Here is an 18,429-nt window from a genome sequence, read left to right as displayed (position 1 = left end):
CAGGGGGTGGGTGGGGGCGGTAGCTCCTTGGGTGCCCTTTACTTCCAAAAAGTGATCTTTACCATAAAAAGGTTTGAGACCACTGATGTAGAGGGCTGGCTGGCTGGCTCTCTTTGCTGGTGTTGTGGAAAATTTCTCTTACCTTTTTGTATGCTCATTAAGAAGACAAAATGATGGATATGTACTTGCAATAACTTAGAATTTGTGTTCTGTATTACTCTGCAGGTTTTCCATGTTGAAGATGTGATTGAGGAAATTGGCTATGTTCTGGAGAAGGACTCAGAATATTGTCAAAAGTTCTTGGAGGAGGAGGAAGAAATAACAATAAATGTTACTAAAAAAGGAGGAGAAATTACAAAGTATCAAGTAAAACAACTATTTACTGTTTAGCTTAATATTTTACAGCTGTTTGGTTTGCTTTCCCTCCCCCCTTGAAGTGCTACATGATAAATCACTTGCCAGTAGTCTTTCAGATACATGATCATAAATGTCCTTTCTTTGACTCCGAGGTTGGTTCCCTCTTGGTTTGACTCGCGTACCTCAGGGCTCTAAGGAACTGGTTCCCCTTTGTGGGACTCAAATTCTTCTATAAGCTTGCTCCTCCCTTCTGGTGTTGGAAGAATAAGTGTTGATATTCACCAAAGCACCACCTTACTCATTGCCCAGGATGAAATACACTGCAAAAATTGTGGAGATCTCCATAATGTGATTCTTATTCTCCTTTCTTATATGCTTTAATCAACAGTAAAATGGATTACAATGCTAATTACAGATTATTAGGGCTGTGTGAAGCTTCAGTTGCTGATTCAATTTGGCAGAGATTTGGCCTGATTTGGCGGCCTAATCTCTGAATCCGAATCAAATCAGGATACCTGTTAATCTCTCTGAATTGAATCAGAACCCTCCGAATCAATTTGGAGAGATTCGATGATTCAGACATAGACATGGGTTTAAATATTTCTTCTGCATACCTCAAGGTACCAGTTGGCTCATGAATGCTGAGATGCTGGGGCAGATGGAATGACCCACGGGGGACCAGGGGGGTCTGCAGCACGCTTGGCAGCAGACCCAGAAGTGGACCAGAAGCAGTTCCAGGTCCTCTGTGGAGTGCACAGGGAACCCTCCCTACTGCCCCACAACTCGGCAACTGGTGCCTCCTGGGTCTGGGGGAGGTCCCCATCATGCTCAGTGGTGGAGCAGAAGTATTTCTGTGACCACCGCTGAGCATGCAAGGGGCCCCCCACGCTCCTGTGGGATGTTCCATCTGCCCCACCATCACAGCGTTCACAAGACACACCTCCTTGAGGTATGTAGAAAAAATGTTTAAAGTTGTGTCTATGGCCAAATCCCTGATTCTTTGAACCAGCATTGAATCTTCAGATTCTGATTTGGCCCAATTAAATCAAGGCAGTGATCCGAATCAATGAATCGAATCACCGTCCCTGATTCAGGCCAAATCTGCATCGAATGCGGCCCATTTCTCACACCCCAACTGATTATTAGTGAGATTTATAGGGACAGCTCCAGGGTCCTTTACTGATCTAGACAAATAGGATTATATCAGTTTACTCATGTTTTCTTTTCCAACTGTGGAAAGTAGAGATTTGCTTAGGGTTTTAAATGAAAACAGAGGTTTTAAAATATGGGACCTCAGTTTAAAAAAAAAAAAGAAAAATACCGGTTTATAAGAGCTCACCTCATGTGTAAACCCTGAGAACAGACCAGTAGCAAGGGAATCTTTTCCTAATAACATGGATTATATCATGTCAATCAGACTGATTTCCTACAGCTTGAACTTATTTACAAAAATCTGGGAATTTCATTCACAGATCATAGGCTTAATCGTGCTGGGCCAGATTCATAGAGATATTTATACTCTTAACTCCCAGTGACTTCAAAAGGACAGAGGTGACTAAATACCTCTATATATGTGAACCTTTATTCTAAAGTCTTACAAGGCTGTGAAGCTAAAATGCTTAAAAAGCATTACTGTCTATTTTCTCTTCTCCTGCCACCACTTTCCACAAAATTTCATATTTTGTATTCCTAATGTCTTTTACCTATAGGAGTACATCCCACTCCAGTCTGGATCTGGTGTAGATGTGAATTCTTACTATCAGAAGTATAGCAGTCGTACACAGCAAGCAATTTTCTATATGAATCCCTACAAGATCAATCTCGAACTTATCCTGGAGTTACTTGCATTCTTAGGTACAAGACACTTCAAAAGTGTTCATATGGGGTTCTTGCATATATTGGGAGACTGCCTTGGAATTATTTATTATTTTTTGTTGATGCTTGCTATCAGGGGTCTTTTGACTTCTTTCCTTTTTCATAGTACCTTCTGGGAAGGGACCAGCTCACTAATCATGGCATGGCATACCTTATCACAATCTACTAGGGGTAATGAGTAGGATTTTCTAGGTTTGTTAACTAAGACTATGTTGTTTCCTTACAGATAGAACTCCCCAGTTTAAAAATGTAGAAGGGGCTGTGTTGATCTTTTTACCTGGTCTTGCGCACATCCAGCAGTTATATGATCTCATTTCAACTGACAGAAGGTTTAACTTAAGGGACAGGTAATTTAGAATGTTTTGTCTAAACCTAGGATATTGATTAATTTGAAAAATGTCTAATGTACTCTTTTTTTGATTTTTGACAATAGCTATCCTTGATTGAAGAATTTTCAGTTTTAAGTCTCAGTTATAGGGCACAGACTTTTTTTCAAAATATTTTTCCAATCCATTTCTTTATCAGCCTTTTCAATCTCGATATAAATCATAATTATTTAAATACTTCAGCTGCAGTGAAATTGATCCTTCTTTTTTCCCCAAGAGAACTACTATTTGCTTTAACTGTGAAGGGCTTCTTGGGTTTTACTGTCTCGGCAGATAGGAGGCTTCATATCTGGGGCTATAGAAAACTTAGAGAAAGCTGGAATCAAGGAACTTGCTAAGAGGCGCGTTTTCTTGCAAATTCTGTAAAGGAGGGTTATAGATTCTCTAGGTAGGCAGATTTTCAGATTTTGATTAAACTAACTTTATAGCCCTGCTACACCATCAGAGTAGTGCACAGACAACTTGACATAAGGTGTAATTTGGGGCTTAGACTCAGGAGATGTCTGGGGAGCTCTGAAACATTATATACTAGAGCCATAGAATCATAGAAAATTAAGGTTGGAAAGGACCTCAGGAGGTCATCTAGTTCAACCCATTGCTAACGGCAGGACCACCCCCAACCAGATCATCCCAGCCAAAGTTTTGTCTAGCCGAGTCTTCAAAACCTGCAAACATGGAGATTCCACCAGTTCTCTGTGTAATCTGTTCCAGTGTTTTACTACCCTCCTACTAAGAAAATTCTTCCTAACATCAACCTAAAGTTCCCTTGCTGCAACCTGAGACCATTGCTCCTTGTTGTGTCATCTGCCACCACTGAACAGTCTAGTTCCATCCTCTTTCAAAACCCCCCTTCAGGTAGTTGGAGGCTGTTATTAAATCCCCTCTCAGTCTCCTCTTCTCTAGACTAGATAAACCCAGCTCCCTCAGTCTTTCCTCATAAGTCAAATCATGAAATGCAAGGGAAGGGGGCAATAAGAATACTTTCTCTTTGAACCTGCTTCTCACCAGAGACTAGGAGGAAGGAATGTATTGTGTTGTGGGATTTTGAGGATTTAAGCATTGCCATACTATTTCTCTCTAAGCTTAGTTCTCTTTTAGTTACAAGTTATACATTTTTGAGAATTGTAATGGGATTGAGATTGGGCTGGAAATAGTGAACTCAGCAAATTGTATCTGAAATATAATAATAAGCTTTTTGAGAGAATTAACCTGGCCCATGTCCACGAGGGGCCGGTGGGGGAGGTTATGCTTAGGGGCAACCAACACAGGTTCATTAGAGGCAGGTCCTGTCAGACCAACATGGTGGCCTTCTGCCACCAGGTCACAAAATCCTTAGATGCAGGGGTAGCAGTGGACATAGTCTTTCTGGACTTTAGGAAGGCCTTTGACACTGTCTCACCCCGTTCTCATTAAAAAACTGGGGGACTGTGATGTCGACACCTACACAGTCAGATGGGTTGCCAACTGGCTGGAGGGCCGCACCCAGAGAGTGGTAGTGGACAGGTCATTTTTGACCTGGAGGGATGTGGGCAGTGGGATCCCCCAGGGCTCAGTTCTCGGACCCACGCTGTCCAACATCTTCATCAGTGACTTGGACGAGGGAGTAAAAAGCACCCTGTTCAAATTCTCTGACTACACGAAGATGCAGGGGGATATGGGCACACTAGAAGGGAGGAATCGGCTGCAATCGGACCTAGACAGGTTACAGGGGTGGGCGGATGAGAACAGGATCAGTTTCAACACTGACAAGTACAAGGTGATGCACCTGGTGAAGAACCAGCACCAGACCTACAGGCTGGGGAACTCCCTTCTCATCAGTACAGAGGAAGAAAAGGATCTTGGAATCATCATTGATGCCAAAATGAACATGGGCCAGCAGTGTGGGGACATGGTCAGGAAGGCCAACCATACCTTATCATGCATCCACAGATGCATCTCGAGCAGGTCCAAGGAGGTGATCATCTGCCTCTATGTGACACTGGTCAGGCTGCAGCTGGAGTACTGCATCCAGTTCTGGGTGCTGCACTTCAAGAGGGATGTGGACAACATGGAGAGGGTCCAGAGAAGGGCCACTCACTCCATCGGGGGCAGCAGGGCAGGCCCTGTGAGGAGAGGCTACGGGACCTGAACCTGTTCAGCCTCCACAAGAGAAGGCTAAGGGGGGATCTAGTGGCCTGTTACAAACTAGTCAGAGGGGACCAGCAGGCATTGGGGGAGTCCCTGTTCCCCTGAGCAGTACCAGGAATGACTAGAAATAAGTCACAAGCTGGCAGAGGGTAGATTCAAACTAGACATCAGGAGGTGCTACTTCACTGTCAGGGCAGCTAGGATCTGGAACCAACTTCCAAGCGAAGTGGTGCTGGCTCCAACCTGAGGGTCTTTAAGAGGAGGCTAAATGAACACCTTGCTGCGGTCGTTTGACCCCAGTACTTTTTCCTGCCATGGCAGGGGGTTGGACTTGATGATCTGCTCAGGTCCCTTCTGACCCTACCAACTATGAAACAAAAGGATGCTTTCCTTGTCTCTCTTCTTTGCTATACTCTTAATATAACACAGTTAAATGTAGAGATCTCCTCCACTTCTAGAATTCTGTTGCTATATAGTAGAAAGCTTTTTCTCCACACTCCCAGCAACCTAGATAATGAATATAAAATACTGTTTGCAATACTTTCTTTGATATTTTAATGTAAAACTTTTCTAGTATTACAATTTCAGAAATAGCAAATCTTTATGCTGTTTGTGCATTCCGATTTTTGCTTTCTTCAATCACTGCAACCTGTTACTCTTATTTACATGTTTATTCAATAGCATGATTTACTTACTGAATAATTATAACTTCTTCTTTCAGGCATAAATTAATAGCTCTTCATTCTATCCTTTCAACTCAAGATCAAGCAGCTGCATTTACAATCCCCCCTCCTGGTGTTAGAAAGGTATGATGAATTTAAACAAGCAAAATGTACTACTCTGGATCCTTGTTTTTTTATTTTAGATGCTTTTTTATGTGAGATTATTAATTCTTTTACAAGAAAACAAATTTATACAACAATAAAACTGTTCTCAAAAGTCCTTTATTGAAAACAGACTGCTTTTAATGGTCAAAATCAAGTATACATATAGAGAGCACCTTTTTCAGTTTTTATTTCACTATAACTTTTCTATGAAAGAGTACATTTTTTTAAAAACTTGTTTTAGAAATCTCGTCTGTAGATATTGTACCAGTTTTTGGGCATAGAACAGTTTTGCTTAATGCCAAACTACTTAAAGTCTGTTTTTACAAGTACACGGTGCCAGCTTGTGAAATTCAAAACAAGTAAAAAACCCCAACTATATAAACATCTTCTTGTAACTCCTTAGTCCATCCAGATTGCAACAGAATAAACTGTTTTGTGAATTCTTGTTAATAATTGATAAATTTCTGGAGGGTTTTTTTTTTCCCCCCTCAAAATTTGTTACAAAAATCATTTTGAAGGAGTAAAACTTACTGGAAAGATTGCTTCTTTAATTTATGGCTATTTCACTTGCAGATTGTTTTGGCAACCAATATTGCTGAGACAGGTATTACCATACCAGATGTTGTCTTTGTAATTGACACTGGGAGAACAAAAGAAAACAGGTAAGGGTTGATCTTTCATAAATTTGGGGAGCTAGGTACCATAGTGGTTTTGTGCTAATTTTATATCTGTTTAGACCTAGGTTTAAATTCTGATTTTATTTATTTATAACTCTGATTTACAGTGACCATGTGTCCAAATAAAGTCATTTTGACAATTTTGGTATAAATCCATGTATTTTCACGAGATAAAAACAGGGAGCTGAATTCTTCAAATGTGATAGAATGCACAGTTAAGTATAATAGGCTGAAATTTAAGGCAGAGTATTTTTCTCACTTAACTTTCAAGTAGTTAGATTTGGCTTGTGTATTTCTCCTATGTAAAGTAATGAAAATGTACTAGAAGCAATGATACCACACTGGGAGGGAGCTGGGCTTGATAACATCAAAATAGGTCTTCCTGTTTCTGACTTGCACTTTAATTCTTTCATTGACATCTTGTGGAACAACAGAACTTTTTTCCAGATTAAGTTTAAAATTTTTTTAAACAGTTTATTTTAAATTTGAAAACGGCATATGAGTCCTTGTGTAATCCTAATCTACACGCTCTGTGTACATTTTTTTTTCTAGGTATCATGAAAGTAGTCAGATGAGTTCTTTGGAAGAGACCTTTGTCAGTAAAGCTAGTGCTCTGCAACGTCAAGGGAGAGCTGGACGTGTCAGGGATGGATTCTGTTTCCGAATGTACACAAAAGACAGGTGCAATAGCTTTTGTTAGCAAAAATTTATAAACGCTGCAACTAGTGCAGTGTCTCGGAAACCTGTGTTAAAGTACACTGTTTCAGTCACAAGTGGAAGAATCCAGATGCTACAATACTGATAAGGATAGTTGTGTCTTTTAAGAAAGGCTAACTTCTGCATATCTGAGTTTTTTGCAGTATGAATGTCTAACCTTAATATTTCTTTAATGTAAGTTTCTTAACCTTTTTTTTTTTCCCTTTAAACAATGATATGGGAAAAATGATTGTTGCAGCATTAGAAAATTGAGGATTCTAGTTTGAATAATGCCATAAATTCCACCATTGTCAGATAAACACAAACCCTATCTCTAGATATTTAGCATCGTCTCCGTGCTAATTCACAGGTTTTTAGGTGGACACTCTATATTTGGAGATACTAGAGGAATTGAGTGCAGCATTAAAGTTCCATTCTGTAGCATGGCAGGATAACTAAAAGTCTAAAAGACCCCTTTGTATTGCTTCTCACTAAAAATGATTTGTGCAATATTTTATAGTAAGCCTTATTTAACCCTTACATATTTTATAGTAACCCTTGCATGAGCAAAAAACACTTGAATTATTTTAATATAGAAAATGTCTTGTTCCTATTCCACTTTCAGTACTACCCTGCCTTCCTTACTGCAACAGACATGCATAACTCCAAAGGATAAACACTTTACCCATAGTTTGAAACATGCAGATATGTATCAGAAGAGAATGCCTGTCATGCTTCTGACCTGATGAAAAATAGGCTTTCTAATTTAAGATGAGCTGTACTTTTAAATCAAATGAAATCTATGATACTATGTGTGTCTTTATTGGGGTGTTACAGGTTTGAAAGTTTCATGGAATATTCTGTTCCAGAAATACTACGTGTACCACTGGAAGAGTTATGCCTTCATATTATGGTACAGTCTTGCTTCTTGAATTATTCTTACCTTTTAGGCTGAGAGATGTGCCATGAGTAGCCCAATCTAGACCCATTTAATTGGATTGTGTAAGGCTTTTGTATCACTTAATGGACTCAAGTACATGTGTGCATTTTAAAGAATCCAGATAATTCTGATGGGAAATGTTATATAAAACCACCTATTTTTTTAGTATATTATTTGATCTGCACAATAGTCATTGTTTCCAAGACAAAGCTAAAGTGTCAAATGATGGCTTCTGTCTGTGTTGTAAGTAAATGGGGTGATCATGGGACAGTCATAGTAGAGGGATCGAATCCTGCTTTCTTAACCCAGATGTGTGGGTTACAAAGGTACTTGCATAACTCATACATGTAAGATTTGGCTGATTGATCCAGGTAGTTCAGGGGCAGGCAATTATTTCAGCTGGAGAGCCACTTAATGGGTTTTGGGAAGCTGTTGAGTGCCTCAAGAGTGGGCCTGCCTCTTGACAAGTGCCCAGACCCCTGGTCACCATCTTGGGACTGGATGTTCTGTCCCCTAACCCTTGACCTTTGCCACCAGAAGTCCCTCCCCTTGCCTCCAGAAGTACTCCTTTTGGGAGGGGTGTTTGCCATCTTGGAACCAGAAAAAAAAACCCAGTTGATATTCTAAAGATCCACAATAACACATTTTAATTTTATTTTAACAAAAAAATTGTTCTGATTTGTGTGTGTTTGTATTGTGTGTATAGAGGTGATTGCATAATAGCTCAAAATGAAGGCTTTCTCTTGTATATTGTGGGTGGGTAAGGAGTTTGGTGGGGGGGTGGGTATGGAGTTTTGTAGGGGACTGTGAAGTGTATGGATGGGGAGGGTGGCTGAGGGTGTTTGCGTGGGTATGTGGTGGTGTGTGTGAATGCAGCAGAGAGTAGGGCTCCCCCCAGAGGTGTGGGGGGTGTGAGGGAGGGAGGAAGGGTGTAGGTGGGTGAAGTGGTTGTGGGTGCATGTGGTTATGGGGCTTGTGGTGGATGGTCTAAGGGTATGGTGGGGGTATGTGTGTGACCTCCTTGTGCGTGCCCCTGTAAGCCTGTCAGCACCCACCTCATGACAGCCCATAGCCCGTGCAGCCCCAGCCTGCCCTGTGCCTGCTCCATACCACCCAGCCATGCCTCATCCTGCTGCCCTCTGGGCAAGCAGCAGGGCTGTGGCACTCCTTACAGCTGCTGCCACCACTGACCCCAGCCCCACAGTACCAGCGGGGACCCATGCACACAGCCCCAATCTGGCGCATCCTGTGCCTGCTCCGGACTCTCCTGTCCAGGCTCAGCAGCGGTGGCTGCTGGGCAGAAACTGTTGCTTGGTGTGGGTGGAAAGCAGCTCTTCCCCCTTGCCACTGCTGAGCAGTTCTTGGTGCAGCCACCTGGAGCCCATGCCATGCTGGGCTGTCCTGCAGCTGCTCTGCACTGTGGCCACTACCATGCTGGGCAGCCCAGAGACAGCAGTGATTGTGGCACAGCTGAAGGGGAACCCGATGTGGCAAGATTCCAGGTGGCTGCAGCAAGAACTGCCTGGCAGTGGCAAGGGGGAGGGAACAATTTTTCCCTGCCCTGAGCAACAGTTTCTGCCTGGCAGCCACCGTTGCTGCTGCTGCTGAGGCTGGTTGGGTGAGTCTGGAGCAGGCATGGGGTGTGCCAGGTTGGGGCTATGTGCATGGGTCCTTGCCAGTACTGTGCGGTTGGGACCAGCAGCAGCCAGGAGCCACCAGTGCCACAAAGCCACCCCAGCCCCGCTGTGCACCCATAGGCCATATTTTGCCCACCCCCAATGTAGTTGCGTGCTACTAGTCATGCCACTGGATAGCCAACTCTGTAGAGTTGTGAGTTGAGTACACAACTTTCCCTGGCTCACTTTTTATGGCTGGCCTTTAGCACAGTGGAGCTATGCTAATTTCAGCATGTAGGCCCGCTGTAGTCCTGTATTAGGGAAAACTTGGCCAACGTAAGGAGTGAGGTAAAGAAAGAGGAGCACAGCTGGCCCTAAAATGAGTGAATAAATAACTTGTTCTACAGGCTCTCATTTTAAAAGGAAAAAAAATCTGTTATGCTTTTACCATTTAAGTTAGTTTTTGCTAAATAGCCTTATATTGAATGATGTCTGTTCAATCCATAGAAATGCAATCTTGGTGCTCCTGAGGATTTCCTGTCCAGAGCATTAGATCCCCCGCAGCCTCAAGTAATCAGCAATGCAATGAACCTGCTACGGAAGATTGGGGCTTGTGAATTAATTGAGCCCAGACTGACTCCACTGGGTCAGCACCTTGCAGCATTGCCTGTTAATGTTAAAATTGGCAAAATGCTTATATTTGGTGCTATATTTGGTTGCTTGGACCCTGTGGTAAGTTGACACATTGTCATTTCCATTTAAACATCATTACAGTGAAGATAATAACTTTAACATTAAGACAGTGATTTTATTTTTAAAGGATGAATTATTAAATCATCTTTACATCCTGATTTCAGTAGAAACAGATTACATTGTATCTACCTGAAACTTTTACTTGCTACTGTTTTAAGAAATAATTAAGTAACTAACTGTTTTTCCAGTTTGTTTTACTCTTGAGTATTTGACAGTGCTTCCCTGCTTGTGTGGCTTTTGCAAAGGAGCAGGAGAGAGGAGGAAAAAAATTTGAAAAATCAAACTATGTAAAACACAATTTAGAAAAAATTCTTGCTATGTTTAGAGCATTCAAGCTGATGTAGGGCCTGAAACTGCTTACAACCTCAAGTTGGTGTCTGTTTTAAATTATTTAAGAGCAAATGGTTCGTGACATTAGCAAGCTACAGCATACTTCTCCATACAATTAAACAACTATTTTAAACAAGAATCAGTGCAGTACATGAACTTAGTCTTGGGGCATTTAGCACACATTACATTTACAACAGATTAATGTGTTAATCACACCACAAATAGTAACCTGGCTACATGTTAAAACCAACTTATGGCATGATAATATAGCAAATGGACCACAAAGATATCCCACATGTTATGTGTAATGTCTTTTTGGCTTGTTTGCATCATGCCTAAAATTGAATATGTACCATGTCAGGGCTGACCCATGACAGATCCCCACATTCAGCTAAGCATAGATATCTGGCATGAGGCATCCCCAGGGCCTGGGACACAGCCAGGAGTGTCTCCCTAGTCTCAGGTTCACTGCATGTCCTGAACCTTTAAAAAGTGAGTGTTCAGCTGGGAGCTTCATTACCGTAAACTCAATTTCCCTAGATAAAATGGCATCCCATTCTTTATTTGGGAGACAATTCCTGATTCTTTTAAGAGTCCTTAAATTTACCAGCGTTTTAATCTATTTATCAAAGTGCCTGTCTGTACTACTTGTATATAACTACATCACTAACTTTTGAGTTAAACCAGAAGAGGTAAATGTACAGACGTAAAAGAAATTACACTTGATCAGCTCCTACATAGTTTGTCTTCAGAATCTGTTACAATTTTTTAACCAATCCTAATTTTAATTGTATTTACTCTATTTTTTATACTTTAATTTCTTGTGGGTGACTACAGGCAACCTTAGCTGCCGTAATGACAGAAAAATCCCCATTTACCACACCAATTGGTAGAAAAGATGAAGCAGATCTTGCAAAGTCTTCTCTGACATTGGCAAACTCAGACCATCTTACAATCTACAATGCATATCTTGGGTAAGTAATCTTTTAAAAAAATACTAAAACTAATCAAAGAACTTTTCAGCTGTTAACTTGTGTTGACAACATTTAATCATTTAAAGATCATATTTAAAAATGGGACCTGAAATTGTTTTAAATCTGTAAACTTCTTTTTTGAATATTTAAAATGGCGTTAAATACTGTATTGCACAGGGATTAATAAATGGCTTAGCTGGTTAGTTGCTACACTTCCTAATGACACTGTGACAAGCAATTCAGAAATGTCCTGTATCTGGCTCAGGTGTTTCATTAGTTCTTGTACTGAACTCGGCTGTACTGAGCTACATTCGTTAGCTGCACTGTACTGAGCTACATCTATTCTTTTTCTTTTTAAAAAGGTTAACTATGAAGGTTATAGTTGCCTTAACTTTAATCCAGACGCAGGTTGTTCTACCTACAGCCAGCAGAGCTTACAAGCATTTGTCAATTATCTGTACAATTGAAAGAGAAACTACCTTTGCTCATGGGCACGCATGTTTTTATGTCGTCTTAAATGCATATCCTCTCTTGCTCTTTAATAGACTAACAGGCCGCTTGCAGACATGGAAAAAACAAAAAAAACACAGTGCTTCACTTTAAACTTGGCACCCCCCTGCATGAAGTGCAGCATATGCCCAGAAAAGGCATGTTAGTTGGACCTGGGTTGCCCAGCATTTGTATAGGTTGAGCACTTTTGCGGGGCTGTTTTGGCACTTAGCTGATAGAATCAACTATTAGATAAAAGTGCCAGGAAGCCCTGCTGGAGCATGCAATCTATACAGGCACTGTAGAGCTGGGTTGAACTAATGTGCTGCTGCTTCTGGTAAAGCATGTTGTTCTGTTTTTTGCTTTTTGTTTTTGTGTTTTTCACATCTGTCAGCAGCCATATTGCAGATTCTAACCAATTCCCCAAGTTATTTTTAGTATTATGATGGTGTTTGATGTAAGGCAGCATTGTCTTTTTAAATGTCTAACTCCTATTTACTTGTCACTTCCTTGCTAGACAGCAGTGTTTCTCGTAACTGTAGTAAGACAGGTTTTTTTTTTTTACAGGTGGAAAAAAGCACGTCAAGAAGGAGGTTATCGTACTGAAATGACTTACTGCAGAAGAAATTTCCTTAACAGGACCTCACTGTTAACTCTGGAGGTACTAACCGTGCAGCTTTTGCATTAGAAAGGATCGCTTAAATTTCTGAGAAACTCAATATATATCTTTAAATTCATGATACACAGTAGTAGGCAAGTTAGTATGCAGATGAGGTAACAAATAAGGGCATAGAGAATATTAGGAGTCAGTGAAAGACATACAGACTTTTTTTATTCATATTGGCTAAATCTGCCCTTTCACCTTTCAGAACACACATCTTACTGGTATACATCTTTGCAGCTAGTTGCTCTGGCAAGGGTTTGTGCTTCTCCATTTCTACCGCACAATAATTTGCAAATCAAATTATTGTATGACAAGGAAAATAAAATATGTAGTTAGATTGTATGACTTAACTCTGCAGTTCTGAAATACTTGTGGTTCTCTCAATTTTGGAAGATGGTCTGTAATCCTGAGTCATTTAAATGTATCTTACTTCTAAAGCGCCAATTCTACTTTCCAACTTAGGATAGGTAACTAAGACCTGAGTGACAGGAAAGGGAATATGTGATGTAAAAACACGTATCCTGTGCTGTCAATTTACTTTCCAGATACCTAGGAGAACAAAGGCACTCATTTATATTCCGTAATGCTTGACTCCTGGAAGCCTTATTTATTTGATTTCCCCTCCAATCAAGAATCTAGGCTTAGCATAGATGTGGCTAATTTTATTTTACATGAGTCTAGATTTCTTTCCTTTTTTTTTCTTGCTATTGGGAATAGTTAGGGAGGAGTCTGTGTGTACTGGTGCGCTTGAGCATGTGCCTTTCTTAAAATCAATGTTTTTTTTCTCTTTTGACAAACTAATTTCAGGATGTGAAACAAGAGCTAATAAAAGTAGTCAGGACTGCTGGTTTTGCAACACCTGCAACTAAACATGGATGGGATGGAAGTGGATCCACACAAACTCTTTCCCTTCAAGAAATTGCCCTTCTTAAATCTGTGCTGACTGCAGGGTTGTACGACAACGTAGGGAAGATAATGTATACAAAGTCTGTAGATGTCACTGAAAAATTGTCATGTATGGTAGAAACTGCGCAAGGAAAAGCGCAAGTGCATCCCTCCTCAGTAAACAGAGATTTGCAGACATATGGATGGCTTCTCTATCAGGAAAAGGTAAGGATGTTGCATTTGTATCAGTCTTATCAAATGGCAGCAATTAAATGAAAACCTTGAACAAGTTTGGTCATTTGAGTAAATTTCATTGGGCAGGATTAGTGGACACTGGATCATCAGATGAAGTACTGGAGGTCCAGTTCATCTTAAACTTTTAATAGTCATCAGTGCATTGTTACCTGGATCTCAAGTACATTGTGGGGTTGGCAACTTAGAAGGACCAATTTATTGTTCACATTAAAGCACAAGATAGGCACTAGGGATATATTTTTATATCTGGCTGTCTGTTTTACCAGAACACAAGTTCCCACCTGTTGTACCCTGACTGGCTGGAGGACTGGTGTGGGGAAAATGGGGTAGTGGTGGCAGTATACCCTTTCTGGTCATTCCTGTGTTCTCTCCTATTTTTACTGTATTCAAGCCCTTGGATACATACCATTTACCATAACAAACATTTTAGGATTGATCCGTTTCTATTGCCTTGTCTTTCTGGCACCACTAGGAACCGGTTTATAGTTCTGTAGTTTTGAAAGGTTCCAACTTGCCAAAATACATGTCCTTGTGAAACTGTAGTTTCTGGAGGAGGATTTCTTATTGTCACTGGCCTGGAATATAACTATAACTGTACTAAGCCTATCCTAACCATGTGATTTTGTCCAATAAAAGATAACCACCCACAAGAATTCCTGCCTCTTGCATGTTTCCTGCACCATCACAATAATAACATCACCTCAGCACTGCTGTAACTTTCCTGCTTTTCTTCCTTTACTGCACAGTCACATTAAGAGATTTTTTTTTTATCTTTCTCACTTGCCTATCTTCTAGTATTGGTTAGAAAAAATTCAGCATAGTATTACTGTTAAAATACACAAATCACTCTCTTTTTATTAGTTTACTTGTATTTCAAAGCACTGGTCAAGAGTCTAGGATTCTAGGAGTCTAGACCTTTGGGTAGTTACTAATAGCCCATTTAATAATTGATGTTTAGGCCTTCCTCTGAGGTACTTGCTAACTTAAAAGACATGCAGCACATATAAAAAGTACTATTCGGGCACAGCAAACAATATTTCCTGCCCCAAGAAGCTTGCAGTATATTAAAGAAGCAGAAGAACAGACAAAAGAAAAAGAAAAATTCTTGGCAAAAACAAAAATAGTTATAGGAAGACATAGATGTGAAGGGAAGGGGGAGAGAATGTTTCATCAATAAGAAATAGAAGATATGTCAAGCTTTAAAGCACAGTTGGAAGGTAGTAAGTATTAGTGGATAATCTTTTGTCATATGAAGTACTGCTTTTAATCTTTACAGTAACAGGTCTGTAATGTGACACTATTGTGTAATCCTACTTATTCAGAGATTAGAGGAGTCTATTATGACTGCTTTACAATTAATAGTCCTAAATTCTGAAAGGAAAAACTTGATCGTGTCAAAATTCTTCACTGTATAAGTACTCATAAGTTTTGAACGGAAGGTGTTTACTGCATCAGGAAACTAGTTTTGGCAAGTAACATTAACCCTAACTTGACTGAAAAGAAACTCATAATTTTGCACAGGCAGCATCTATGTATAAATATATATATGTATTGAACTGATTTTTCTGATTGTATCAGCTGACAGTTTCACACTGCAATGAATATGATCACTCTTTGGGCACTGTATGCTCAGCTGCATTTCCCTAGGCTTTGTATAATTGACTATAAACTTTCTAAAGCTTTTGTTTATAATCTTAGCATAATTGTGGTCTGTTTTTTAATCTGGCTGTCCTTAAAAGTCTTCCACCTGTGTATTGAGGAGTAGGGGGGGAAAAAAATCTCCCAGTGGCTGGATCAGCTATTCCTGCCTTAGACTAATAAATGCTACATAGTCTATATTATATGGGTTAGATAACTGGGCATAGGCTGTATTCATTCACTACCTAGTAACATAAATGAGTATATATAATGATGAGAACTTGAGGGGAGCAAAATCTTTTTGTTTTATAAAAACAACATTCCTGTTCCTGCTGTGGCTTTTAAACATGTTTGTGTTTTATATACAGATAAGATATGCCAGGATATACTTGCGAGAGACGACTTTAATTTCCCCCTTTCCAGTTTTGCTTTTTGGTGGGGACATAGAAGTTCAGCACCGCGAACGCCTCCTGTCTGTTGATGGCTGGATCCATTTTCAGGTACAGATACCTTTTTGCTTGTTTCTTGCAGTTTTATTTGCTTTACATTTTTTTTATCTGAAATGTACCACTCTGTGATTCAGATAACAACATTTTAGAAAAAAATCCAGTGAAACAGTGCAGAAGGCGGGGTAGATTTGTACCTTAAACTAAGTAAATCAGAGATACAGCATGAACTTTCATGAGCCTTAGTTTACTTCATTAGTTGCTATGAAAGGGTGTATCAAATAAAGCGATTTGAATACAGAAAGAAAGGGACAAGAGATGAGGAGAGGAAGAAGGGCAGGCAGTGCTGGGAGATGCAAATGGGTAATAATCCCATAAAGACAAGGGGGTCATAAAAGATAATTTGGGTAATGGGATTATAATTCATAGTCTTGGTTTAGACCAGAAGTGTTCAACCCCTGGCCTGCAGGTCGCCCCACAAATCTTAGGAAAGTCCTGGGCCCGGGCTTTGCAGGCTGGATCAGGTACACAGAGTGGCATGGTACATGATCACAGCATGCAGGGATGGCATGGGAACCCTAGGGCCTGATCTGGCCCCATACCGTTCATTTGCCTCATGGGGCTAAAACCATGGGTGGTAGTGGTTTAGACCATACGTACCACACCCTAGCCTGGATGAATTTTTTGTTCTGCAGTTTCTCATTTGAGTTCATTTAAGTTTTGTTGTCTAAGTACAGCTACCCTGAGGCCAGCAATGAATGTCCAGGTAGGTTAAAATGTTCTGCCACAGGCTTGTGCATTTTTCTGGGACTGATTTTAGATGGGTGTTTGTTAGTTCATTCTTGCAGGTAGGGGTTGCCCTGTCTATCCAATGTAGACAGCAGAGGTGCACTGTAAACGCATTATGGTTTATAATATTGGTAGAAGTGCAGTGAATGAATCTGGGATGTTATAGTCCATGTTGTTTGCTCCAGTGATGATGTGGTTCATATTGATGAGAGAGCACAGCTTGCATCTGGGTCCATTGCAAGACCTGGTGCCTCGGTGAGAATAGGAGTTGGGTAGATGGTTGTTTGAGATGCTGTCTGAGGTTAAAAGGCTGCTTGTTAACCAGGACAGGTGTGTCCCCCATGGCTACCTTGAAACAGTTGTCCTTCTACAGGTGGCATTGGAGGTCAGAATGATGAGTCTAGGGCAGGGATGGGCAAAATGTTGGCTGGGGGCTGGATGCGGCCTGCCAGATCATTCTATCGAGCCCATGGGGCCCCTAAAAAATTTGGGAAAATTAATATTCATCTGCCCTGGCTTGATGGCTTGCCAAAACTTAATAAGCAGCCCTCTGCCTAAAACAATTGCCCTCCCCTGGTCTAGGGTGTTCATGCTGGGGGCTGTAGATGGCAACCAGAAGGACTTTAGTGTCCTGGGCTTGGTATTGTAGCAAATTGGAGTGAGGTTTGAATCTGGCTTGTTGCTTTGAGTGGCTAGTTTTGGGATTGTATTGTAATTTTAGGAATCCGTGCTCCAGATCCTTAAAATGTGCATCATAGTCAGTGGAATCAGGGCAGATACGATTGTAACGTACAGCTTGGCTGTAGACTGTGGATCTCGTGGTGTGTTTAGGGTCAAAGCTGGTGGCTTGAAGGCAGCTGTGGAGGTCAGTAGATTTCCCAGACAGTGTGGTGACGTTGTGGCTATTGAACACTTCACTATAGTTTCTAGGAAATGAATTTGTTGTATTTCAGAGTTAGTTTGAGAGAGGGGTGTAAGTTATTAAAGTCCTGGTAATTTCTCTAAAAATTCCTGCCTATGTTTCAATGTGATGTCATCAGCGTACCTTAGGTGATGAGGGCAGCTGCAGAAGAAATGGACTTCAAGGTCTGTCACAAATATATTGGCACATTGGGGGCCATACATGTGCCTAGGGCAGTGCCATTCATTTATAGGTATGTGCGTCCCCAGATCTGAAATGATTTTGTGCAAAGACAAAACGAGAGTGTGATGGAAATGGAAGCAGTGTCCTCCATGAAGATAATGTTCTTTATGGCTTATAATCTATCCGTATTGGGGGATGGTGTACAGAGATGTAGCATCCATAGTATTTGCTTGATGCTTATCAATGGAGCCCAGTTTTTTGTTTTGTTTTTTTAAGACAACCGTGGTATCTTTCAGATAGCTGGCAGCTCCAAAGACATGGGAACAGGATAGAATCAGCATAGCCAGCAACTATGTCTGTGATGGTGCCAGAGAGAGACAGTGGAGCATACTGGGTTGCCTGGCTTATAGATCTTGGGCAGTAAGTAAAAATTGCCTGACCTAGTGGGGTGGAAGCATGAATTCTTTCTCATGTTTGCAGAGGTAACATAGTTAAGAGATTTGTTTAATTCTTCCTGGTATTGTGCTGTGGGATCCTCAGCGAGGAACTTGTAAAACTCCATGTTGGCAAGTTCTCTCAGCTTCCTGTATGTACATTGTTTTGTCCGTGACAGCAGTGGCA

The 18,429-nt window shown here is 40.8% G+C and overlaps 1 protein-coding gene across 3 annotated transcripts in view; it reads left to right on the top strand.

Moving 5' to 3' along the window:
- The window catches only part of DHX29 (DExH-box helicase 29), a 40,709-nt gene that overhangs the window by 18,757 nt on the left and 3,523 nt on the right, over positions 1-18,429 (top strand). For all 3 annotated transcript variants that reach the window (XM_019532063.1, XM_019532065.1, XM_019532064.1), the window contains 12 exons: positions 226-366; positions 2,067-2,211; positions 2,459-2,579; positions 5,467-5,551; positions 6,146-6,234; positions 6,802-6,930; positions 7,783-7,858; positions 10,009-10,233; positions 11,422-11,558; positions 12,615-12,708; positions 13,519-13,821; positions 15,858-15,989. In XM_019532063.1, the coding sequence (XP_019387608.1) occupies positions 226-366; positions 2,067-2,211; positions 2,459-2,579; positions 5,467-5,551; positions 6,146-6,234; positions 6,802-6,930; positions 7,783-7,858; positions 10,009-10,233; positions 11,422-11,558; positions 12,615-12,708; positions 13,519-13,821; positions 15,858-15,989 (1,677 nt within the window). The remainder of the gene's footprint in view (positions 1-225; positions 367-2,066; positions 2,212-2,458; positions 2,580-5,466; positions 5,552-6,145; positions 6,235-6,801; positions 6,931-7,782; positions 7,859-10,008; positions 10,234-11,421; positions 11,559-12,614; positions 12,709-13,518; positions 13,822-15,857; positions 15,990-18,429) is intronic.

This window comes from Crocodylus porosus, unplaced genomic scaffold, assembly GCF_001723895.1.
Source record: "Crocodylus porosus isolate Cpor-Errol unplaced genomic scaffold, CroPor_comp1, whole genome shotgun sequence".
NCBI classification, from domain to species: Eukaryota; Metazoa; Chordata; order Crocodylia; family Crocodylidae; genus Crocodylus; species Crocodylus porosus.
Note: the sequence above shows the minus strand (reverse complement) of the source record. Positions and strands in the feature narration are given on the sequence as shown.